The 26,244-nt window shown below is 38.5% G+C and overlaps 1 protein-coding gene across 4 annotated transcripts in view; it reads left to right on the plus strand.

Annotated features, from left to right (window-relative positions):
• pcdh19 (protocadherin 19) overlaps window positions 1-7,348 on the plus strand; it is a 58,868-nt gene extending 51,520 nt beyond the window's left edge. For all 4 annotated transcript variants that reach the window (XM_056270266.1, XM_056270268.1, XM_056270267.1 and 1 more), the window contains exon 5: window positions 4,730-7,348. In XM_056270266.1, coding sequence (XP_056126241.1) covers window positions 4,730-5,289 — 560 coding nt within the window. In that variant the 3' untranslated portion in view covers window positions 5,290-7,348. The remainder of the gene's footprint in view (window positions 1-4,729) is intronic.
• The last annotated feature ends 18,896 nt before the right edge of the window (window positions 7,349-26,244 follow it).

The raw sequence follows: 26,244 nt of genomic DNA on the forward strand, positions 1-26,244 counted from the left end.
CTTGTTTCTTTGGCTGTTTCACCTTGTTCCTCAAAGAAATGACATTCTTTCCCCAAGCCTGTAAATCCAAAGTGACTGAATAGTGTCACTGTGAAAACTGCAGAGCCCCGTGGTTGCAATTACTTCCCCAGTCGAGTGTTTGAGAGTGTGTGTGTATGCCCACTTTCCCCTTGCATACTCCCTGAGCCCGAGCTTATTTAAACAGGTACATTAGCTGCATTTTCTCTGGCCCTCTCTCGCATTACATCAACAATGCAGACCTCCAGCGCTCGTACACGGATTTTTGGAGAGAAAAGAAAGTGTGTTTTCCAAGAAGGAGCATAATAGCTTCCAAACAAGATGAAAGTCTGGCAGTGACACAAAAGATGTTCAGAATATTTTTCCAGATTAAAAGGCATTCCTTTTGTTTTGGGTATGCGAAACTCAGCCCACCCACAAATTTAGCTCATTTAGCCATGTTTAAGATAACAGATATTTTTTAATGGATTAAAATCCCTCTTTAGGTAGCAGTGTTGTGCAAAGTTCTGATTTCAGAAAGTTTCATTAGTAATGGAGTGACAGGAAGAGGAATGTATTGCAGTTCAAAGAAATATAATCCATCCATGAACCGAATTGGTATTTAGAAGATATACCATATTCAATTCTGAATGGAGCACAACCTACTTATTGGTAGAGAGCAAAGCAAAATCTTTTAGCTATGATGTCTACCTTCGAATTCGCTGTGACCTCTGACCTGGCGGAGCTGGGGCTTAATCAACGAGTTAAGGTTCTTTCTAGCCTAATTATGGGACAGAGTTCTTCTCTCATGAAGTAAACTGATGCAGTTCTACTACAAGCTGACATCAGTGGTGGGTTCTTATCACAAGAGCCTTTGCATTACAAGTGGACTATTTATTATTATTCAGCTTTGCAGAATGCAGATAGCGGTACACATATTTAAAACAGTCCTTGTGCATTCTTTCACCCAGTGCAAAAATTAAATCCCAATATTTCTGATACTCAGCACTGCTGTGGGACTCTCATCCCCATGTTTTTTTATTTTTTATTGTAAACTCTGTGCTTTACTTACAAATGTGGAAGAGTAAGAAAACATCCAGCCAGAGCCAAGCCCATAATTAGGCTTTAAATCCTAGACAGCAAATGTTCCTTCTGACATAGTGCTCTGGATTGTATTTTAAGTCTTTTCCCGGAACTGATTGGCAAGCGTATTTTCCTGATGACTTTCAATAGACATTCTCTGTAGGAGGGCCGTCTCCCTTTCACTGCTCTCTTCTGCACAACTCAAAGATCAGCTGCATTGAAGCTTTAATTGCTTAATTTGTTGGCATTATATTTCTATCTCTTGCAGGGCAAAAAAAGATAGGAAGAGATTCTTGTTTTGTCAGGGGTTGACAGGCTGTCATGTCTTGGTTTGTTTTGTGGTTAGCACAGATCTTTGAGAGAAACATCTGTGAGTTTTGTGGATAAACCACTGACAGGATGTGAGAGAGCTGTTAATGGCGTTCTGCTTTCACAGTGATGTAATTTACAAGAGAATCGCTCCATGGGGGTCCCTTTAAAGGACAGAGGCTGAAAAAGATGACAACATTCAATGAATGGACGTGTCCCTACAGTCATAAGGAAGGGGAATTGGAAAATGCACTCTATTTTTGTGTGTTGCCCATTCAAGAGGTGAACACGATTTGAATCTTGTTAAAGTGCCTCCTATTGATCCACAGGATGCAGATAAATCCATGCTTCTGTAGAAAAGCAGATTCTTATGAAATGAAGAAGGAATTCTGGGTAGGCAGATTGCGCCGTGGCAGGTGTGGTGTCCTCGGCACTCGCTCGCTGTATATGTGGATAATGGTGAGACTCACCCCTGTTGCTATGGTGATAACATTGACTTTTGGTGATGAAAAGCCCTTTCAAGATGTGGACTTGTGTGTGTGTTCACAGGGTTTGGTAATTATGGGCTAAATTTGAGCCACTTGAGATACCGTAGTCGATCCAGAGCTTTACTTTCCAATTTATTTTTTTCTTTTTCAATTTAATTTCTCCATTCTCCCTGCTGCTCGGCTGAGTTTTAGTATGAGGAAGCATGCGCGTGTGTGACGGTCTGTGTGTGAATGGTGCGACTATATATGTGGGTCAAATCTCTAATAATGCACCGAGATACAGATACACAAGCACACAGGACCTTTTATCTTCTCACATGTGCCGCAGGATATCTGAAGTGTCTCCAGACTTCAGTTAGTAATCTGTCAATCTCATTAGATCACATTTTAAGGGTGACAGTTTTGGCAGTGTAGATCTTGGAAAGCAACGCTCCAATCTTTAAATATTGATTCAGGCCCCAAAGCTGTGTTGTCCCTCAGAGTCCTGAAAGAACAGGAAAAGCAGGTAATTAGTGATTTTAATTGGATGATCCGTCAAGCTCAGAGTGTCAGATGTAAATGTGTGAATCCTTCCCACAATCTCTCGCTGTCACCGAGGGCTACAATTATGTAGCAATGTCTCAACCCATGGGCTGATTTACCAATAAGAAAGCTGACCAAAAGTGTCAACAAACATCTGTGTGGAATATTGTATTGTCTATTTTGGTTGATGGGATGTGAACTTGTCATTCAGTGAATTATTTGGTGACAATTAATCGACAATAACAGGTGTTCTCTGGCTTTACAATTATATCAACATTCATCAATATGACTTTGTAATGTTAAGGCATACTCATATATTGGTACCATGATATCAGTTATTTATTGATAGCAGAGATTTTTAAAACATTTATCAGTTTTGTTCTACACACACACACACACACATGAATATTATAAATATTATAATGCTATTATTTAATATATTTTTTTATGTATAAATAGTGTGGTGCAATCAGAATAAAGATTCAAATAAGAATTTGGATGCCTAAATAAACTAGTTTTAATATCAGTCATTTAGTGGTTATCAGCGATCTAAAAAATAATTAGTATTATCTCTATTGGCCAGAATTAACAGTGCATCCCTAATTACAGCTCTTTATTATTATTATTATTACATGTGAGCGGTGCACGTGGAAACAGCAATCTGAGGATGGGATTTTGTTATGCAAATACCATTTGTGTGTATTAGCAAACATTTAAGCAGAGAGAGTGCCCTTGTCGAGCTTGTCTATCCAGATGGCCAATGATGAAATATGTATGGAGTCAAAAGGACTCACGCAGAAAGCTGTTTTGGGCTGACTGCTAATAAAAAGAGAGCTGCCTTGATTATCACAGATGCATCTCTTTTAAATAAAAGGGAAGTGAAAGAGGCAGACAGCTCCTCAACTTGAGCGAGAGAGAGCTTGGCTTTTTTTGTAGTTATAATGATACAAAAAGCAGCTTGAAAGCACTTCCCTCCAACACAACAAAGGACAGATCTGTAGTAATACTGGCTCAGACACATCTTTTTTTATTTATTTTTTTTTATTCCACAACAGCTTTAAAACATCATTACATATTTATAACTGCCAGATAGATGACAGAGACAGAGCACAATGTTCAGCATTTAACAATGAGGCTACTTTGCCAGTGTCCCTCACTGTGAAATCTGTGATTGCACTGTCTAAACCGTCCTTTCATCAAGCCTGGCAACAGTGTGAAACAATTACTCACAAGATGGGGATCCACTTTTGATTTAACAATGCACTCTTTCATTGGTTTATTAAAAGGCCCCCAAAAGTTCTAGCATTAAAACCTGTTGAAGAAGTAGTGCCAGCTTACATTAAAATGGAGCGGAGCTCTCCAGCATGCCAGTCTTTTTTTCCCCCTTTTCCAGCTCTGACATGTGCTGGAAAGATGAAAGCCCCAAAACAAACTGTGCCTGAAATCCATGAAAGAAACCACAAATAAGCAGAAGCTGTGCAAACGGCACAGCTTAGACTAGGGGTTCCCAAACATTTCCATTCCAGGACCCGCCTAGACAAGTATCTATCTCAAGATGCACCAAAATATTTTTAAGTGAACTATGGGGGGAAGGGCTGTTAAAAAATAAACTGAAAAAAAGTACTGTTTACATAAATAATCCATCATACACGCCACTTGTTCACGCTTGGAGCATTAGATTAGATGAAATATGTCCATAGAATTTTTGCTCTGGTCTGGATATGAACTGTGATCCGCGCTGCGAGTGTTAAACTTGTTGGGGTGTTCCACGCAGAAAACGCTCTCATGTTCGTTCTGTGTGTACATGTAAAATGCTTTTTACAGACAGATTTCCCTTTTGTTGGTAGGTAGCCAAATGCACATTGGGGAACGCAAAGAACACACTCTTACAACTGTGTCTCTGAAAAATAACAGCGCCAAGTTGAACAGATCTGAAACAGCCTTTTGTGACAATTGAATTCTCTGGTGTAATGCGAACGAGTTTTGTTAATAATGTGCACCAAGTAGCTTAATAAGGAAACGAGCCCCTCTGAGACACAGAAAACATTGTTTTTACAAGTTGCACGCGAACGCTTCACTATCTAACATGCAGCTAGCACAAATACGTTACAGCATTTGCGATTTGTAAATCAAAAGCAATATCGCGATTTCTATTTAATGTTGGTATATCGTGCAGCCCTAGACAAAACTGCTTTTGTGTGTGTGTGTGTGTGTGTGTCATTTACTGAAACGCAAATTTAGCTGCAGCCAAGTGATTTTTTATGAAGTTTTAAAAGCCCTGGTTTAGACAACATAACTAACTCCTCCTCTCTTTCTCTCTTTTTGTGCAGATCAGTCAGAGGGGTTCCACTGCCAAGACGAATGTCGCATCCTGGGCCACTCAGATCGCTGCTGGATGCCCCGGGTGCCGATGCCAGCGAAAGTGAAGTCTCCCGAACACGGCCGCAACGTCATCGCTCTGTCCATCGAGGCCACAACCGTGGACGTACCTCATTATGAGGACTGTGGCACCACCAAAAGGACTTTTGCCACCTTTGGCAAAGATGGGCCGGACGAGGAGCGGGCTGAACAGAGGGGCAGGCGGCAAACGGCAGAGCCGGCCGTCTGCAGCCCCAAGACCAACGGCACAGTCCGCGAGGCCGGAAATGGCCGAGAGGCCGTTAGCCCCATCACGTCCCCTGTGCACCTGAAGAGCCCCCAGTCCAAACCATCCTCCGCTTACAACACACTGAAATGCCGGGACGTAGAGCGCATAGCCAACCACAGCCTGCTGCGGCAGCCGGAGGGGAAGGACAGTGAGCCGGCTATGCGGGAAATCAACACGCTCTTGCAGGACGGCCGTGAGAAGGAGTCCCCCGGCAGCAAGCGGCTGAAGGACATCGTGCTTTAACCGGCTCCCACGTGTACACAGAACGCATACGCTACTACGAGTGTGTGCTGACGTGTGCGTGTGTGTGTATTTGTGTGCTTTTGCGAGCGTTGAGCCAAACGGGCCTGGGGAAAGAAGGGCGAGACACATGTGCAGCACGTGTATTCTCCAGAGACCGAACAAACTAAGCTGAAAATGTGTCTGCGAGCTCAGACTGTCATCGTGGCTTGGTAGTAACAACAACGCTTGTACGTTCGTCGCAATCGTCTATCTGCAGTGGACAGGCTGGTTACTGTGTGCTGCGTGACACGCTCCACCCTGCCCTCACGTCTTGCCCTTAGAGGAGAAAGACCTTCCAGGGCACCGCCAGTGACACCCGAGTAAAGTCATGCCTTGTAGTAGACTCGAAAGAGACTTCTAACTTTCTTCTAATGCCTTCTTTGGTATGCAGTTTTTGCTTCAGCTGCCAAACCGCTCACTGTTCCCGAAGAGGACGTGGGTCTCTCTGACGCTACAGATTAGCGAGACTCTTCCCATATGACGTAAGCCGTCCGATTGCGGGAGAGCGCACAGGAACACTCCCTCAGATTTCATTTCATTTCAGTGGCTTCTCACTGGTCTGATAAGACAACCCTTCTCTGTTTCCCTCAAGATATTCCAATGTCAGCAAACCATGAGGTCATTACACTGCATATTTTTTATCTCTGATGGAGCTAAATGAAGTTACGCTATCAGCTCAAGCTCACCGAAAAACTGGAATAGGGAGAGACCGATCCCCCAGACTTACAGCCAGATATATATATATATATGGACAAAATCAAGAAGAAAAAAAACATAAGACTTGTTGCTTTTGAAATCTCTTGTGCCCTTTCCTGATTGTAGCCAGTGGAGCGCAGTTTACTAGAACTTCGTGCTCTGGTCTTGTACTTTTTGGGATTTTGACTATGGGGCTAGGATAGAAGGGGTCGTCACTTACGTCTTGCTATGTGAAACTCTGTTTAGGGTTTAATACTATCATTTTTAATAATCTGTTGTTATGTGACAATCCCTTTAATGTTTTGTTGCGAAAGTAAAAAAAATAAAAATAAACATTGGTGTTCAACTAAAGCTACAGTAGCGTTTGTACACAAAGACAAAAAGGAAAAAAATAACATATATGCCAAAATATATTTTATAAATAATTTAAAATGTATAATGAGAATATTTAATGCCGTGTAGTTATTTTATCAGTAAGTTATACTTGAAATTAACTGGCTTTTTTCTTTATGGGTCCCCTTTTTATTGACTTTGTTATTTCTTCTTTTATCCTTTTTTTTTTTTTACATTTTCAATTGATCTTGAATTTTTGTTGACTGTGTTACCCCTGGCAACTGTTGATTGCAGTCTACCTTGTTGTAAAAGAGTTTCTTATTGGTCAGTTTTCGTGCCATCAAGTTTCTGTGTGGGCAAAAAAGTGAAAAAGACAAAAAAAAAATAACAAAAAAAAATCAACACCAACAGTTGTGTGTCAGTACAATGAGCTTAGAGTGAGATAGCAAAAGAAACCAAAAAATTGCAACAAACATTAAACTTTCAAGATACCAGGTTGTTGTTTAATCTTAATACTCAAGTAAGGGTAAGAGTAAACCTACCATTTCGAGTAACTGGAAGTGGTTCCACTCATTTCTGAAGTGTTTGAGAGGCGCTAAATGGCAGTAAGTTCCATGTAAAGCAAACCCAGATGCTCTGAGACAGACTTGCTTTGCTATCTATCATCAAATACAGCCCTGTATTTTTCAGATCACTTAAGAACGCTGTACCAAGCCCACTCAAACAAGTTTGTTTTACTGCAGGAGAAAAAAAAAAACTGATTTGATAGAATTGCCATAGCAGCGGACGGAGAGAAATTGCAAAATCAGTTTCTTTGCAATATTCATTTTATAATGTGGAAAGTACAAACAGCAGCAATGTGTGAAAAAGATATAGATCTAGTAGCTGAATGTTTTTGCTGGTCTCACCAAACAGCTTCTGGCAACATGAAAAACAGAATTATCACTGAATGTATACTGCAGCTTATTATTAAACTATTAAATGTTCTCCACTTTGTCTCCTTGTCTAAATTCATCAGTTCTGCATGTTTCCATCACACTCTTTTTAATTTGCCATCAAATGGCTCATAATGGAATAGATCCGTCTCGACTGGAGAGGAAAAGAGTGAGACGGCATTGTTGAAAAGTAATGAGCGCAACCCGAGTTTAGCATACAGCAATTATCCTTTCTTAAGCGGTCCTTTGTCTTGCCATAATTCATTAAAATCTATAATGTGATATGAATATATCTACTGTTCATTTTCCCCAAAAGTAATATGCTAATGTGTGTGGCAATGGCGCCTGCTGTGATGACAATCAAATTAAAAAAAAAAAATATTTTGCTGAGGTCCAATCTGAATGCTTCCCTGCAAAATCATTCTGCAACATCCTTATTAGATATCCTGATTCTGACTAATTGCAAAAAATACAAACGACAGCAGAAAATACACCTAATGCTGCCAAACAAAGCAGCCGTTTGAGAATCATCCAACTGAGGAGTGTCAATTTCAAATCGCTGGTCGTTCTAATTTGCTGAAGTGGATGATGCACGCAGTTCTGGCCAAGTACATCATTACTTGGATTCATACCCAGTGCAATGTTATGCTACTTATCTGTCAAAATAACATCTGACAAAAGACAAAATGACAGAGAAAGGGGCTCATAGTTACAAATTTTAAGCAGGACCTGGACCACAAAATTCAAACATGCATTGGACTGACTGCACGGCATATATTATGTTGTTTTAATGGTGTTCAAAAGTAGGGTAGCTAATAGGACACTACACTTCTACACATCTAATTCAAAAAGGCTTGTAGTCCCCATCATTAGTACTGCAAACTAACTCGGTGTAATGACCAACAAATGAGTTCTTCCTCTGACTACTAAATCTGTTCCAATGGCAGCGCACACTGCTCTGAGCTACAAATGAATTATAAGACATGCCCAAATGAGCCTCGTCACCTCATGTTTAATTACTCTAGATTCCTGTTGGTCAGGGTGAATTCATCCCATTATACTGAGATTTATCTCAAAGGTTACCGGGACACACATCCTATTAATGTCCTATTAATGTTTCAATTATCATTTTGCCAAATGGTAGGAGGGGGAATCAGAGAACAATTTAAATGATTTATTCCTGACACCGACAAGCAAAGCAATAAAAGTGGGAGAAGGGGAAGGGAAAGGGGGAAGGGGGTGCGCTACTCTTTTTTCACCAATACAAAACAGTTTGTACCTTATTTCTTTGAATAGGCCCCTCAATCAGTTCCAGCCATCTCCATTCTTGAATTGACCTCATTCTATCAAAGGACTGCAGCTGCTCCAGCAGCGGGGAAAGGGCTCATTGTGACCCACTGTTCATTCAGGCCAACCTCTGGGACCAGTTCTGTATCCCGTGCCCACCAAGCAATGGCTGGAGGGCAAACTGAAATTTCTTGAGAAAAACATTTTTTTGAACAAATATTTGTCTTTAACATTTAAATTTACAAGACTAAAAGTTATTTTTTTTATCATTATGTGTAAAAAAGTATATCAAAAACCAACTGCTGTGCTTAATAATTTAGACATACCCTTAATTGGGGACAAAAAGCATGTGGGCTGTCAGTACTGGGCTAAAACCCAGTCACCCTGCTGTGCCCTTTGTGGGAGTGCATTTTGGGACAGGGCAATAAATCTCAGGGCCAATGTTCCTTCTTTATACTCTTAATTTGGATGCTAATTGTGGAACACATCATGGCATAGAGTTGCAAATAAGGACTGGGCCACAGCGGGTGTACTAGCAGCACAGTAAGACGCGTCTTAAAGGAACATTAACCCAAAAATAAAAATTCTGCCATCATTTACTCACCCTCATGCCATTCCAAATTGTAAAAAAAAAAAAGAGAAAAAAATGCATTGCTTTTCCATGCATTGATAAATTAATAAATAAACAAACTTGAATAAAATAAAACAATTGAAATGTTAAAGAACTTTTTTAAGTTAACATCATTGATTTAACCTTAATAAGGTTAGACCAACAAAACACAATTTAAGACTTACATGAGGTTGAAATATCTCCTTATGGCAACAATTGCAGATTACCAATTATACAGTTTACCGTAGAAACCGAGGCTGTCGAGTACCTAAATGTATAAAAAATAAGCACCATAAAAGTGATCTAACCGTGTTATTTTTTATTTTTAGGTGACCTACCCCTTTAAGACTGGCTAGAGAAGGACATACTGTATTACAATCAATGGCTGGCTCTCTCTCTCTGCAACACTTTATGCTCCATTAAAACAATGTCGCATTATTTACCATCAGCATTGTAGGATGTTGTCATTTTGTCAAGTGCATGTGATATACTGATGTGCTACTGCGACTGGCTACCTTGCTGGCCCAGACACTATGGCATTGTGCAGAAGACCAAGGAGGACTTGTCGGGCAGATAATGGCCTCTCCTAAAGATCCACACCTTCAGGCAAGGCCATTATCCTCACCACAGGAGAGTAATCGGATCGACCTGAAGCCAACACAGAGCCTGTCTGCATGCAGCCATACAGCCCATCTGCATGAGGTGCAGGGATGCCTGGGGTGCACAGTAGGCTAGAGGAGGACTGCCTCTGTGCTGGAAGGTCAGACTCATTTGAAAGTGAAGAACACTGGGAATTGTGGTATTAACAAAGAACTGAGAGGCCCATGTGAGATGTCAATGAGGATACAAATCAAAGGCCTAAAGAAGCAGAGGTGACCCTTTGTGTGATGTGATCTATTGTCTGACTCACAGAGGCATGTGCTGGCTTGGCCTTGCAGAGCGTCTCGATGAGGAAAGAACCTGCACCTGCACAAAGCGGGAACCTAAACTTAGCCACAATATGGAATCGGATTTCTTGGCTCTAAAAACTCTTCGTGTTAAGTGCCTCCTATTCCCTGTATTCATCTAATAACTCTATTCTTCAAAGGACGGATCCGGGAGTGTGAATTGCAGGAAGTCAGAGTTCATTACAATAGAGAATAGGGTTATGGATTTACAAGTTGCTAAACAATGAGTTCAAAGTGTATGGAAGGAAGGAAAAGATGGTCTGCCAGGAGATGTACCCATTTAATGTGGCCAGTACTAATTCAATCGATTGCTAAAATGTAGCCAGGCTTGAAAATCCAGTGCCAAAAAAAATATCTGTAGTGAAATACACTGTAATGAGTTTTTTTTTGGTAAGACTGTATTTATAACTTGTCTTACCACAAGCAACATTATATACCAGCATTTTGCAAAATGGTGTCCGTAGACCCCTGTAGGTCCATCTCAAATGGTCCAATGAAAATCATAGAGCAACATAGAGCTAACTCAGCACATATATACAAATTCTGACTTTTCTGAAAATTCAGAACTAAGGAACTAGCTCACTTTCAATTCATGAGATAGAATTTGAATTGAATTGGACACACCCCCACTAGAATGACAGGACGATGAATTCAACACATTCTGGGAAATTACGTGTTCTTCTAATTTGGTCTTAGTAAATTAAAAATAAAAATCCCAAAGATAACCACATTTCAATAGGTGGCATTTCAAACTTAAATCCATCCTTCCATCTATTAAAACTTTCTAATGTCAGGCTTTGGAATTTTTTTAAGGTTTATTTTTTATTTTTTTCAAACGTTCTAAGGCTTTGGCAAGTGAACAGTCAAAGTTTGTCTTGGAAAAACTTGCTTTTTAGTTAAAAACTCAGTTACATAAATGTATTTAAATGTCTATTCATTTTAATTCTACAAATTTAAAATAACAATTCTTCATACTTTTTTGCTACCTTAACTCATATTAAATTTAAATTCCAGTATAATTTCCTGAATTTAAAATTAATCCCTAATTTAATTCTTAAAGCTGCAGTCCGTAGCTTTTTTGGGGTTAAAAATGATCCAAAATACATATTTGAGAAAATACATAACCAGCCAGTGTTCAAAACTCTCTGCTTGCCTTAGCTCGATTCAAAGCGGTAAGCTTGTAATGATGTTTTTAATTCCAGTGGTACTGGTGGATTTCCGCTGGAGATTTGAGGATGTCTTTGCGTCATTTCGTCACATCTCGGCTAGTAGGCTATATTGCGTGTGAGGATGTTGGAGGTGGAGATTTATAGCCTTTTCTCACAGCACTTGATATAATTAAACTTATCAATTTGATGGCGGATCCAGAACGGTTCAAACGACAATCACCAGTGACAGCTAGAGACTCACCCGCTGTCGGAGTGGCTACAGAAAAAAAGAGACTGCAACCGGACCCATGTGAAAACAAGGATACATATCGGAAGGACATTACATGTAGTCACGCAATGCTGGCGTTGTTAACATTAACAATTTGAGAACAAAGTATAATTTGCACGGTTTTGCGTGATATGCTAACTTATAAGCGATTGTTAGATTTAATCAGCGCGATTTACTGCAATGTCAGAACCAGAACAAAAGTGGATGTTTCTTGCTAGTTCAGATGACATTTTCCGGTGAAAATTCTTATGTTGGTCATACTTCCAAAAAGAATAATCTGTGATTCTGAATGGCAGTATCCACACCGGCGCGGTGACTGACAGCCTCACACTCTCCTCAAACATTGTGTTCATCCGCGCTGTGCCGTGTCGAGGGTGTTGAAGTACAACTCACGTAAAGTTGATAATTCCGCAAATTACTGCAAATGATGTTTTATAAACAAAGTTCGGGAGGAGCACGTTCAAACAATCATTGCAATCAACTTGTCATCAAACAATTACCATGTCTACCCCATCAGCACGAGAGGAAGCATATATTCACTCTGTCAACTCACCTAACATTCCTTGACAGTTTCAGCATCCCCGACTCCTCACTCTTGGCTTATTCTTTCACAGCCAGGAATACGGGGGGAGTACTCTGGGTTCGGGCCGAATACCTAACCCGGAGCCCTCTCCTCGGACAGCACGCCAAATACGCATTTATTCTATCTGACTTATTTGTAAGTGCGAATTCGTGAATTGCAGATCTCAAACAGAGATAGCGATAAAGAGGAAAACCTGCGGACTGCAGCTTTAATGGCACACAACACTGAATAAAAATCATAAAAATACATTGTATTATAATTGTATTGCAAAATGTTCAGATATATAGAAAAACTCACAGTAACTCGTTGGGGGGTTGGGGCTGTATAGGGATATGTACTAAATTGTAGCAATGCAAAGAAGTGAGAAGTTATTCTAGCGAGGCTAAATGCTCAGGCACATCATTAAGAGAAGCATCACAGGAGAATTTGCACTTTGTTTATATACGAACAGGACCTGAGGTCGATCATTACCGTCAGCCACAAGGTTGATTAGACCTTCCATTTCTCACCCACCATTACAAATCTGACAAACACTGCCTCATCTGTATGTAGTCCCCACAATATAACCCTAATCAGCCCTGCAAATGAGAAATGACACAGTGTTTTGTGTTTACTGCCGGCTGCCCAGATTCATTGTGGCACCGGGAGGAAGCCACCACACAGTAATTGGGCTAAAGGCAGACAGATGATATCATAACCACGCCTGATTCCCTGATAGCTGTGACTCCCTCTGGCTTGACTGTCTGAGGAAAGTGGCCTTTAGAGAAGCCAGTCTTGAGCTGACGCACTCGCTGTCTGACCCGAGCCACCCCTCTCAGTCCAGGGCATGTCGGACATGGGCCAAAGATCCAAGGAAACAGCTGTCAATGCCCCCTCTCGAGAGGACAGAAGAGCCGATAGAAGAGTTGGAAATTAAAGTCTGGCCTTTTGCAGTCTGCATTATCCACCACGCCAATCGGGGTGAAGGATCTCTTGTGCTAGTACGGCAGGCGTACAGTATGGAGAGGTTGATTAGTTGAACTTTACTAACCTTTCTGCATGTCAGTTAAATAGTCTGGCAACATATGTCAGACGCTTGGTATAATCTGAAAGGAATATGAGAGAATGAGAGGTGACTACATCCTCCCCGCAGCAAAAGACTAGATGGCAGATATGCCAGACTGCCTTATGCACAGAAGAAGAATCACACACTTAAAGAACAAGAGCACCTGAGGCTTTTGTATTGACAGGGATCGAATGATCCTGTGAGATCTTTCCATCTTACCAGTTTAAAGCAAAGCTCTTATGTTCATTTCTTCCTCGGCCAAAAGCCTTTTATACAAACCCAAAAGTGACAATGGAAAGGGCTGAAAAATGATTGGGACTATTCTTCCAACATTACAGTAATTCGACAAGATGGATTGCACTCTCAAGCAAGATCAGAAATGTGCAAGGGCTAACAAGAAGAAATCACATAGGCGTGTCATTTAACTTGTCTCAATACATATAATGCTGCTTTATGCTAACAGAGAGGACATATTCAATGAGTATCTGCAATATAACTTTCTTTTGCTTTTATTCTTTAACTGTCATTCTTATTTCCCAAATATCCTATCATTTGTTTCATATTATACCCCTCAAACATGTTTAAAATTATTTAACAAAGTTCTCAAATCAATTCACAGATCTAACAAAAAAGTAATATAATATAATATAATTTTCGAAATAGTTCAGGTTAATTGTAGAAACCCTTTTGCAAGACTACGTATCCCATTTATTAAAAAAAAAAAAGTGTTATCTTGAGGGATTTCTTTGCTTATATTTATCCAAGATAAAGTATTTCAATCAAACGATTAGTTTATCATTTTTGAAACCATTTACTTGTAAAATTAAAAGATTATTTATTATGAGTTGTCTTGGGAGGCACCATTCACCCCAAAAACAAGAGTACCCCAAAATGTGATGCATTAAGTGAACATTCAAACATTCCGTTCATTGTCAGCTTCAACTCTTAACGTGTTTAGATTACCATTCTTCCTCCTTTGTGCAAATGAGTCATTACAGTCGTGATGACTTGTATTAATAGCTTTTCTCTCTGTTCGAGGGAGAGGTCTTATTTTAGGCAAGGTTTATTACACATCTGTGTGCCATAGAACTGGTACCAAAGCCAATATAATTCACACTGCTTGGTTATGCTTCTCATTAATTACCACGTGCATTACAAGGGGACCGGGGTCTTGAGTTGGCCCAAGGTTAGGACGAGCCCAGGGTGTACGTGATAGAATATGGAGGTGAACAGCACTGGGTTGGGGAGATTTGGATCCCAGGCAAGGTTTTTTTGGCAGGGTGTTGGAACATGTGTTAATGGCTGAACTCAAGGGATAGCTTATGTAAGGAATGATTAGTATTCACTCATTCGGAGACTAGATCAAATCATCATCATCATCATCATCATCATCATCATCATCATCATCATCATCATATCTGCATCTGAAAAAAACTATATTTATTTTGCATTGCAAAACCGCAGTGCACACTCTCTTTGATTGAATAAACAATATGCATAACATATTATTCATACAAATTAAACTGTCATGTTTATGTTCCAAAATGATGGTCATATAATATTTTACCATTCCTTATGCGAGCAGGAGATCAATCAAGTTTTGAGAACACTAATCAAATTTGAAGTTAGCCTGTTGCTACGCTAACAGCGTGATACTCTAAGCATAAACATATAAAACAAACAAATACTGGGTAGTCAATTTTAGTTCAACTTAAATATGTTCACAAAGAATATTTTTCTCAAATCATCCACATAAATACTTTTACTTTTCATTTTGGGACTGCCCAATTCAAAGGATAAAAAGAGGCATCTTATAAATACTTCTCATTACTGAATGAAATAAAAGAATATTTAAAATGAACATTTCTCTCAACTTGTCCACCATCTTGAATGTTTTTTAATGGAGATCATTGTATTTGCACTCTGTAATTCCGTCACTAGGTTTTAGAACACAGATATTGATTGCATTTATTCATTAAAACAGACAATGCTGTGAATGTTCTCTCCACACTACAATGACTTTTAAAAACCTCATGATGAGAGAGCTCAAAGCACTCATCTGGTCATTTTGATCAAGATTACAATGGTTATGCATGATATAATGAATTAATGATTTTCTCCCAGGGCATTCATTTTGTGGAAGGCAAAAAGAAAGCACAACGTACTGAGCAAATATTTCAGTATTTTGGAAAAATCTCCCTGTGGTGACCTTGTTGCCCCGAGGAGAGTGAACTTACTGTGTTCTTCCTCAACATCTTGGAGTCTCACACCAGAGGGAAAAGCTTTCTGCTCTGTGCAGCCAAAGTTTTTATCATAATGTTGAACTGTTACAGATAAGCCAGGAAGCTCAAAGAGAAAAATCCATCCGTAGGAGAGCTGAATGAAGCTACAGGGATGCAGAATATTTTGACATTGCCAAACAAACAGCTTCTCTGATTTAAACAGTAAACAGATGATACACTAGCTTGCCCACTAACATTTTTATGTTCTGTCCAGTTAGTTTTCTAATTATTTTTCTGGATCCATCCTCAAATGTGAGATTTCTTCCCTTTTAGCCGTGCTTAAGCTTTGTTTCACATCCAAAGAAAATGTTCAGTATCAATAGGAAGCAGTTTGCTTGGAAGCCCAGCTCACGTTGGCATGTTGGTTTTGGATGAAATAAAACAAATGCAGATTATGTTGCTAAGTAATGTGATGTGTGACATCGCCGTGTACTGATCATGGCACAGCAAAATAACCAAGTAAAGCTACACAGTGGGAAACTATTGGCCAATTTGTAAAGACAAGAAACATTTAACTATATGGGAATATACGTGTTTGACATCTAATCTTTACCTACAAGACAGCTCACCAAACTCATTCATGTTATTGAGCAAAACGATTGAAAGAAAAGACCAGAATGAAAGGAAATTTGCCATCTCATCTCAGATAGCATGTTTTCCCCATCCTCACAATTTCCATGTCTCTCTGTCATAGAGGAGACTGAACAATATCATACATGCGTGCAAATCTATATTAAGATTACTCTGATGTCTTTGAATCCTACAGATTATGCATTTCAATGAAATACCATTCACCCTGAATCACAAGCCCTTTATCACAAACTGAATCTTTCCACTCACTGTGACATCTAAACACCATTTATGTGGATACGGAGAGCTCGTTCTCTAATCAACACCCAATCAGACATTCCTCAAGTGCGAAAACCAAAACCAAGTTCATGCAATTAAAGGACACAAATTGTGGATGCCAGAGAACACGAGACAATAACATGCACCTGTTAACAAGCACTTAATGTCCCCTCCCCTCCCTCCCCCCTAGTAGAAAATCGCACTACTAAAGTAATATGTTATGCCTTTTGTTGGCACAAAATATCTGCCGCTGAAATCAACATGCATTAAAAGCAACTGTAAACACAAAATCACTGACAATTAACAAAAGGAATATATTTCCATGGTAACCCACATGAATAAATGAATAATATAACACAGCGTATTAGTGTACTTTGCAAGCGAGTGAGCCAGAATGGGATTAATTCCATTTGAGAGTAATATTGTGGTCGACGGAAGTCTCCGCTGAACTGTGCGACATTGCACTATTTAGCGGTGCATGTTACCTTTGTTTTCTCAGTTGTTAATTAAAGGTGGAAACAAAAAGCTGAAAATGAGCCCAGAGCTCAGAGGACAGGTGTACGGAGTACAGCGGGAGGACTAAATTGGATTTTGTGTCTCTTGAGCCTGACTTGGGAAGATCATCAGAGGTAGAGCTGTATTAAAAAGAAAGGAGATAGTTGCAAATTATACAGTAGATCACATTTGTAGCTGTACTGTTGTTGACTAGTACATGGAAAATATAGTCTCCCATTAGACTGATGTTTATTTGTGCTATGCCTAATATTTCAGCACTGGCTGTCTAGCAGAAGAACCACAAAGGTCTATAATCCGTAAACAACTTCACCACCGGGACATTTCCATAACCTTGTAGGGTATGGAGTCTGCCTTTAGTTCACAATGACTGAGAGCCCACTCTACGGTGTTTACTTAATCACGGTGGCCAAATCATATGCTGGATTCAAAACATCTCAACCGCCAACACAAAGGTCGCAGGTTCAATCTACAATTTGTGGGAAGTGGGAACTGTAGAGCTACTGAAATCACAATAATGCTCTGCTGCTATCACTTAACTTGGAGTTATATAAGGTCCCTACAATTGCTTTCATGACGATGGTAAATAACTACAGTGGAGAGGCTGGAGAAGAGGTTGCCGTATGCCCCGCTGAATGTCCTTCCAAACATTTTCCAATTAATTTGAAATGATCGGGAAGACATACCTATAGTCTGATGACGTAACCAATGAGTGAGTGAGTTTCAGTGCTGCAGTGCCATTACAGTGGAGCCTAAGGGGATTATGTGTTTCAGTTTGCTCAGACAGAGGAGCACTGGGCTACTACAGCAACCAATTGAGAGGAGCAATTTCCTTGCTTGGCTGAAAGAGAAAAGATAAGTTGAAGGGAAAGGAAAGGAAAAGCAAAAAGCCATGAAGTCACAGAGATCTAAATGCAAAAGCATTGGATTCAGCTCAGCCAAAGGCAACAGTTTATTTCATCTTCCTACACTCTGAAATCTAGATTTAAGATGCTGTCATGTCTAAGAAAATGGAGCACTGGCCTGAGTAAAAGCTTTGTGCTAGTGAACACGTACAAAGCTTTACGTTACGCTGGCAAACACAATCATGATTTAACAGACAGAAGGTGAGCTAAATCAAACTTCATGTTGTAAATTTGCTGCCAAATGTCTCGCACAATAACATAATCAAACATAATTATAATGTAGTGTGGTCATATTAACAGGAAAAGAGATCAAACAAAGCCAGCCAGATGCAGTGAAAAGGGCAAACTTATGCATTTTCAAAAGGATGTCAAACATTTTAATGTATGAAATTGTTGGTTATATTTAAGAGTCAGGAAGAAATAACTTTTATTCAGCAAGAATGAATAAATAAATAAATTTTTCTTACTTTTTATTCAACTTTTATTCGTATTTCAGTTTTCAAAAAAGTATTAAGCAGCACAACAGTTTTCAAAATTGATAATAATAAGAAATATTTAGAATGTTCTGAAGGGTCATGTGACACTGATACTTAGAATAATGGCTGCTGAAAATTTTTAATTTGTATTTTTTTTTAAAATAGACAAATAAAATCGAACTTTTGAACATCATGTAAACATACAGCATGATTTATGGACTGTCTCTATTCCAACAGGATCCCAATAAAGAGGTAATGGAAGAACTCACTAGTAGTACGGTTAGACTGTAACTCACTAGACTAGTAAGGTTAACAAATAAATAAATATATCAAAACAAGAACATACAGTAAATACAGTAAGAGTACTAATTGTACCTGGACACAATGAACTGTTCAGGCCTCCCTAGATTGAGGACAAAAGCCAAACACAGGCATAGACACCAATCCGAGCGTATGCTCTCTGAGCCAAACCCATTCCATCTGTTTTTATGTGCCACCAACCACAGGCCAGCAACAGGGAATGAGGTGCCCTGCTGACGTTGCCATGGCAATCCAATCTTTCCACCATTCTAAGACCATAGTTAGAAAATACTGTACTTGGGCACTGGCTTCAGCGTTATAATCTCCTCTGACACACATTCAGGTATAATGCGGTGGTAGGCTATGGCATCTCAGAACAAGTCTGAATGCCTCCACTGCCGTGTTTTCAGCCGCGCTGGCATTCAAACATAATTGTATTCGCCCCGAAAGAAGCAGAGCCAAATTTGTCATGAGGATAATACCTACAATAATAATGATTATTATGGAGACATCAATCTAGAAAATTATACCACAGTCTTTCCTTGGAGCAGCACACTTTGTTTTGGAAACAAAGGGTGCAGTGCGAGGCTGATGAAGGCCTTCATTATAATTGGTATTTGGAATGATTAATGTATACCTCAATTAGGAAAGTGTATGGGTCCCACTATAGAAAGCTGTACACAGAGGGTGCTGGAAGGAACGGGTGGTCTCGGCTCTCTAAAAAACTCATTCTGTCACATCCCATTGTGCAGCGAGAGAACGGCTTGCCGCCTGCTCCCTCTGATTAGTTATTTATTTCATTTGCGCAAGACTGCATTTATTTATTTATTTTAGTCGGATCATTATTTTCCCATTCTGCAACCATTTCATCAAAAAGATCATTTATCTCTACCCGCTTTAATGAAGTGATAATTTGGCGATAATTAACATAATCTTGCACCAAAGCAAATGTGCCTAATGACTGTTGTTTTGATAGTCGAAGTCAGAGAAGGAGGGTCCAAAGCAGTGAGGCAGCATGCCAAAATTTGGGGAAAAACACCAGGAGAATCAGAGTGTGACAAAGCTAGAAGCATCAGGGACATCTAACTTTATGACCTTAACTCTCTGGAGTGGATTGCAGACAATTGATTGGACTTGTGTGAGCGATGAAGGATTTATAGGTCACCCAAATGGCCATTTCCTCTTGCACTTGAAGTATCAAACAGCTGAAGTAAGAACTTTCAAGTGCATGAGGATTAAAAAAAAAAAAGTTAGAAAGCGTACACACGACAAGTGATGGTTTGATGGATCAGTGAAGCACTGTCGGTGACATTTCATTTGGTATTTCTATTGAGTGATATTTGGCCGTTTCATTTCCCTTTCTATTATATCAGGTCAGATTAATTTTCTTCAACTCTGCATCTAAGCTCTGTCATTACCTCTGTGCCTCATTGAGCTTATATCCTCCACTGCAAGAGCTTTATTGACCTGATCAAGGTTGAGGGGACAGACAAACGCATGCTCCTTTTTTCTAAATGCCTTCAAATGCACAAGCAAAGCTGAACCACCAATTGCAGTGTCTATTTTCCACAAAGTGGACATGGTGAGGGGCATTAATGATGCTATTCAGACAGATGGAGAATACAACTTATTTGTTAAAATAGCTTTTTCTTCTTATTTAAGTTTAAAATAAAGTCACATTGTGAGACATAAAGCAAAAATCTGAGATATAGAGTGGCAACGTTTTTTTCTCAATTTGTTTTTTGATTATTATATATTTATAAATAAAAGAATATTTCTAAACAATTATAAAATTATAAATAAAAAAAAATAAAAAAAACTTTAGCACACCATTCTTTCTTCATTTCACTCATACCAATTTGGTCAGTGTGGTTAAAATGCACTTTGAAACATTGGCAAAATGCTGACCTCCCTACGGAACACTTGTCAAGTATGATTTTCAAACATTTTGCCTGTCTCTTTCCCCCAAACCTCACCACCCTCCTATGACTCCGTCCATACTTATTTGATCTCATTTCTATTCACAATGCAGGTGCATATGGAGCTGGCTGAGCAGGGTAATGTGTCTACTGTCCTGAAATACCCCCTCACATTTCATTATCAAGAGCGCTTCCATCATCTACTCCTATTGACCCTTCTAGTGAGACTAATACATTCTGTTATAGCAATAAACTTCTTATGGAGAAACTCGACAGCACCAACTACAATGAAACAAAGTAAGCAAGGGCGGATGGAGGGGGGAGGAAGAGAACCCCCACAACAACAAAAAAAGAAATCGTGTGAATGGGAAAACCTGGACCCAAAGGCAATAAAACAGACAAAGCAAATGAAACCTTATGTTTGAGAACACTGTTGACAAAGGGGCTTTAAACACATTATGGCCTGTTTCACTGTTTCCTTGAACCATCTTTAGGGTGGCGTAATCCAGCATGTTGCTAATTGTACTAGAGACAATGGAATAAGAGAAGGTGGTCCTCATTAAAGACCACCAATTTGTAAAGAGAACAAAGGCATTCCAGTCCATATCACCTTGCAGTGCCAGGCAGCCATATTGCTTTCAAAAAGTCTTAGTATCAATTAAGAAGCTTGAAAAGTGTCCGTGGTAAAACAGAATGCATATTTAAACAGCTGGGGATCAGCTCCTATTAAACAGGCTGCCATCACCGCAGTCCTATTGTGCTGGTGTTTAGAAGATTTCCAGCCGGTTGGATAAGCAGAGAGGAGGGGGATTTAGAGGAGGAAAGTAGCCGTGCTGTAAAATGCCTCACACAAAATAAACTGGTGGAGAATTTCACTGCATCTCATTCAGGTCAATCCTAAAAAACAGTCCAAATGAAAAAGACGACTCAATCAAACATCAAACATGCAGTGGAATGGAAGCCTTGGCTTTGTTATTAAAGCATATTGTACAATAATATGCTTTATTAACAAGGAGACAGAACCTCAGAGGATTTCAAACTACCTTGAAAAGTGAAAGGAAATGGGATGAGGCATAACATGAAACCTTAGTTAATTGAAGCTTTATGAACTTTGTTCAAAGTGTGGGAAATGTTTTTCCACCGGGAATATAAAGGTCCCTTACAGTTTTATGAATCTATTCTTCTCTTTCTTTAAATAGTCCACAAGGAAACTGTTTTAATTTGACCTCTGATTTACCTCTGCGATTTAGCTCCTGTGAGAGTAATAATTGTTTTTTAATAATTACTTTTTTTTATTTAATAACTTAAGGTGAGTTGATAAGAGGTGTGATGTAATCTTGAGTCAGATTGAAACCAGTTCACAAAAGCGGCATTAACATAATAATATAAAAAAAAATAACTTTATCAGTTTCTAATAGGGCACAATAAAAACACAAAACATATGGATACATTCTATCAGGTAACACACACAGACTTCAATATACTCAGGTTAATAGATAAAAACTGTAAGACTATAGATGTGATGTTGAATTAGAAAATTGGGTTTCACTTTATTTGGATGGTCCCTTTAACACATTCAGTTGACTATAAGTAACGTTGCACCTACATCTCTACTAACTCTCACTAGAGTGTTAGTAGAGTATTAGTAGACTGGTAGGGTTAGGGCTAGAATAAGTTGACATGTAGTTGCAAAGTTACTTATAGTCTGTAGAATGTCTGTTGGAGGAGCATCACAATAAAGAGTTGGCAGATATTAAGCAGACAGTCTACTAATACTCTAATGAGAGTTACTTGACATGTAGTTGCAAAGTTACATAGTCAACAGAATGTTCAAAGGGGACCATCAAAATAAAGTGTCACCGAAAATTGTTCAAGTCCAATATAGATTTTTATATAATCGAACAACATTTTTATATTTCTGATGTGCAGTAGGCAAAGATGACACCAAGACAACAATTGATCAATTCCATTTTCCCATTTTATAATAACACAATCATACATTTTCCTTGTTTGAATAATTCCACATCAATTCTTCAACATGACTAATTTCAGCATTTCCTTTCACCATTAAAACATTGATTATCATTTCATCCACCCCGCTGTAACCCCTACAGCAAGACAAACAGCTCATTCATATTTAAAGGCTTTTCAAAAGCGATCACTTAGCCAAGGGGATTTCCAAGTTAAACTGGTTAGATAATGGGATCAGAGACTCATCTATATTCACAGTACAGCTCTAACACCAGCACACTGTTGCCAGATTCATAAAGGCAAAGCGACAAAACATTTTCACAGATCTGCGCCTCTTCAATGAATCAGTTAACAAGTTGCTGCTTCAGAATCACCGTCTTAGCCATATAATGTCAATCAGTTTCATCTGAGGCCTGCACTGGTGCTTACAGAGTCCATTAAGTATAGAGGGAGGTGAGAAAAACGTCTGGGAAGTGGGGCAAGTTGTGTCACCGCTTGATCTAAATACTGTGCACAATTTCTGTCATGTAATCATACATAGAAAGTAACCATCATATACAAATGAAATGCCTGTGGTTGATGACATGACAGCTTACCACTAACATGGTGATGAAAGTTGAATTGCCTCTTTGTCTTGGCTAGAGTGCAATTTCAGTAAAACATGTCATAGCTTACTTCGAGCTGTGAACTAAGCAGAAGTAGGCCTATCATTGCCAGCTACCCCTCCATTCGGTTATGTCCGTGAACGTAAACAGCATGGAAATGAATCATATTAGATCTGTGTATTAAAGTGACAGCAGCGTAATACAGCATCTACTGCTATATACTGTATGCTGTTAATATGAGTCAAACAACAAAAGAAAATCACTCGCTGCTCTTGGTTGAATAACTTTAGAAGCTTTAATAATATGCTGTTAAATGCTCTGGCAAGGAGATAAACAGGGTGGACTGTGTACAGCTCAGTCAGGAGAGCAGCTAAGCTAATAGGGCAGATTATGTGCCAGTCGTGGGCGGGGCCTGTTCCAATGTGACATCATATTGGAGCACATTCCTGAAAGGCTCATCTTGAGACACTGTTTCAGATTTATGGGGAAAATAAAAAATGGAATGGATGGATTTTTACCACAATAGGGTGGTTGTGCACACTGTGGACAAAACAAATATGTTTAAAAACAATATAAAAGTGAAAGTGAAAAGTAAAAAGTAAAATTTTGCATAATAGGTCCCTTTTAAATTACAACTAGTTAGGCTATAACATTGAACACACACACACACAAACACAGACAGTTAAAAGTTTTAGATCGGTAGGCTTTTTTATATTTTATAGGAAGTCATTTCTGCTCACCAATTAAGGCTGCATATATTTGATCCAAAATACAAAGTATAAATATAAACTTTTTTTTTTTTACAATTTGAAATAACTTTTCTATTTGAATATTTTTTAAAATGCTATTTATTCCCGTGTTGGCAAAGTTGAATATTCAGCATTATTATTCCAGTCTTCAGTGTCACACAATCCTTCAAAAATCATTCTAATATGCTTATTTTGCTGCTCAAGAAACATTTATTACTATTATCAAAGTTAAAAAAAAACAGCATTTATCTGAAATAGAAAGCTTTCGCAACATTATACACCATCGTTTTTGGAAAGAAATGACGGTAACACTTTATTTTAAGGTGCTTGTAATAAGCAGTAATTAACAGTTAATAAGACACTTATAAGACCTTATAAGATGCATATAAGATGCATATAAGCATTAACTACTTCATTTAAGGGTTAATTAAAGGTCCAGGCCCTGAAGAGATCAGGGAAACTACTCCCTCTTGGGAAGGTACATTTTTAAGGGACTGGGAGTTTGTGTTACCATTTATGTTTGTTTCGGCTGTTCTAAAAGTGCAATGTATTGATACTTGAGAAATTTATTAGTTAATTTAATTGATTTATTATCATTAGTTAATGCTTATATGCATCTTATATGCATCTTATAAGGTCTTATAAGTGTCTTATTAACTGTTAATTACTGCTTATTACAAGCACCTTAAAATAAAGTGTTACCGAAATGACATATATTTTTATTCAGCAAGGATGCATTCAATTGATCAAAAGTGACAGTAAAGACATGTACAATGTTGCAAAAGCTTCCTGGACTTCTCTAAAAAAAAACACTATCTAAAACTTTTGAACGGTAGTAGAGTGTGTTTAGTGCATATAGCAAATTAAGAAAAGAGCCTTTCTGCTTAGTCTAACACTGACAAAATTTTACACATCTCTTTCATATCAATTCTTTTGAATTGTAACAATAGAAACAATGTTTGTGTTGGATCGAGCTGAAAAGCCAGCAGCACATAGCAAGCAGGGGTCACAATTGCTTTTAAAGGGACCTGTGAGTGTGTCCCGCTCTAAACACTGCATGATGAAGTCAAAACGAGAGCACTAATGCATCAGCAATCAGCCTACAGGGGCTTAGCACATCATGACTAAAGGTTACAAAACACGCCCGGCCCGTGCTATAAACCCTATAACCTTTCAAAATAACACAACAGAGAGTAGCGACAGACGAGCTGCTTCAAAATGGCTCTAATTCACAAATTTGTATTGCATTATAATATGCTCTGCTCTCAACTCTTGCTCGCTTACAAATGGTCTTCAGGGTGAACAGGCTGGTACATTAACAGTTAGAGTGAAAGCAATCATGCCGTTTCAAAAAAACTATTCATTTGCTGTCTAAAACTATATCTATAAGGGCCATTCCACCGAATGGGTGACATTTACTTGTTGTAATTCTTCAAAATTAAACTTTATTTTTTATCTTTTTCAACATTGAATCTAATACTACACATATTTAACTATTCAAAATGTGTATTGGTCAATCTCAGGCAACTTTATTTATTTTTTTACAAGGTTTAAGCAGAAGATGGGCGCATGTTTTCTCAATCCTGTTACCGAAAACCATGTGCCATTTAAAAAGCAAGTTTAAAAGCATGTCAATTAATTCCTTTGTTTTCCCCACAAGAAAGTGTTTATTTTAAAGAAATTGTTGGTTATATGTTCCAAAAATTGATATTTGTGACAATAAAATCACTATTAAGGCAAGGTGTATTTTAATAAAAAACAAAGCCATTTTTTTCATTTTAAAGAAGACCGAAGCCTCAAGTTTATATATTTTTTAACAATTTAATTTATTAAATAATTGTATAAATGATGGGCCAAACAAAACTGATAAAAACAGTGATTTAATAAAAAAAAATTAGAAAAATGAAAAAAATAGTAACAGGACTGAAAGTAACAGGATTGAGTTTTCAAGCAAAAAGTTATCAAATACATGACATATGGCCACATAGTATATGCTAATAGCATGAGGACACTGAGCCATTTCTAGTGCCTTACCAAAAGTTTATATTTTTAAAATAAACAAATAAAATCTAAGAAAAAGTTTAGGTAACAGGACAGAGTGTTGAGATTGACCTTCTCAGTCGTAGTTACAATTTCATCAAATATACAGAAATTAAAATGAGAAGACTAACTTATGGTCTTCCCAGTGCCTTCAGAAGATCCAGATGATGCAACTTCCTGTTGAAAATGTGTCTTGTGGAATATTCCCAGTTTTTCAGAGGGGGTAATGTGTTAGGGTAACAGGACTGAGTGTAAACCCGGGGACATGACTAAAATGTGTATTTTATCTAAAATATTAGATCAAATGTATTTTTCTTTTTTCATTTTAAAGCAGATTGGATATAAAGTCACACAACAATGCAAAAAAAATCAGATTTCTGAAGGATTTGAATCATTATATTTCATTGTAAAGTTTAGAGATGGAGAGTGGGGAC

This window comes from Rhinichthys klamathensis, unplaced genomic scaffold, assembly GCF_029890125.1.
Source record: "Rhinichthys klamathensis goyatoka isolate OS25496 unplaced genomic scaffold, OSU_Roscu_1.1 h1tg000301l_1, whole genome shotgun sequence".
Classification (NCBI taxonomy): domain Eukaryota; kingdom Metazoa; phylum Chordata; class Actinopteri; order Cypriniformes; family Leuciscidae; genus Rhinichthys; species Rhinichthys klamathensis.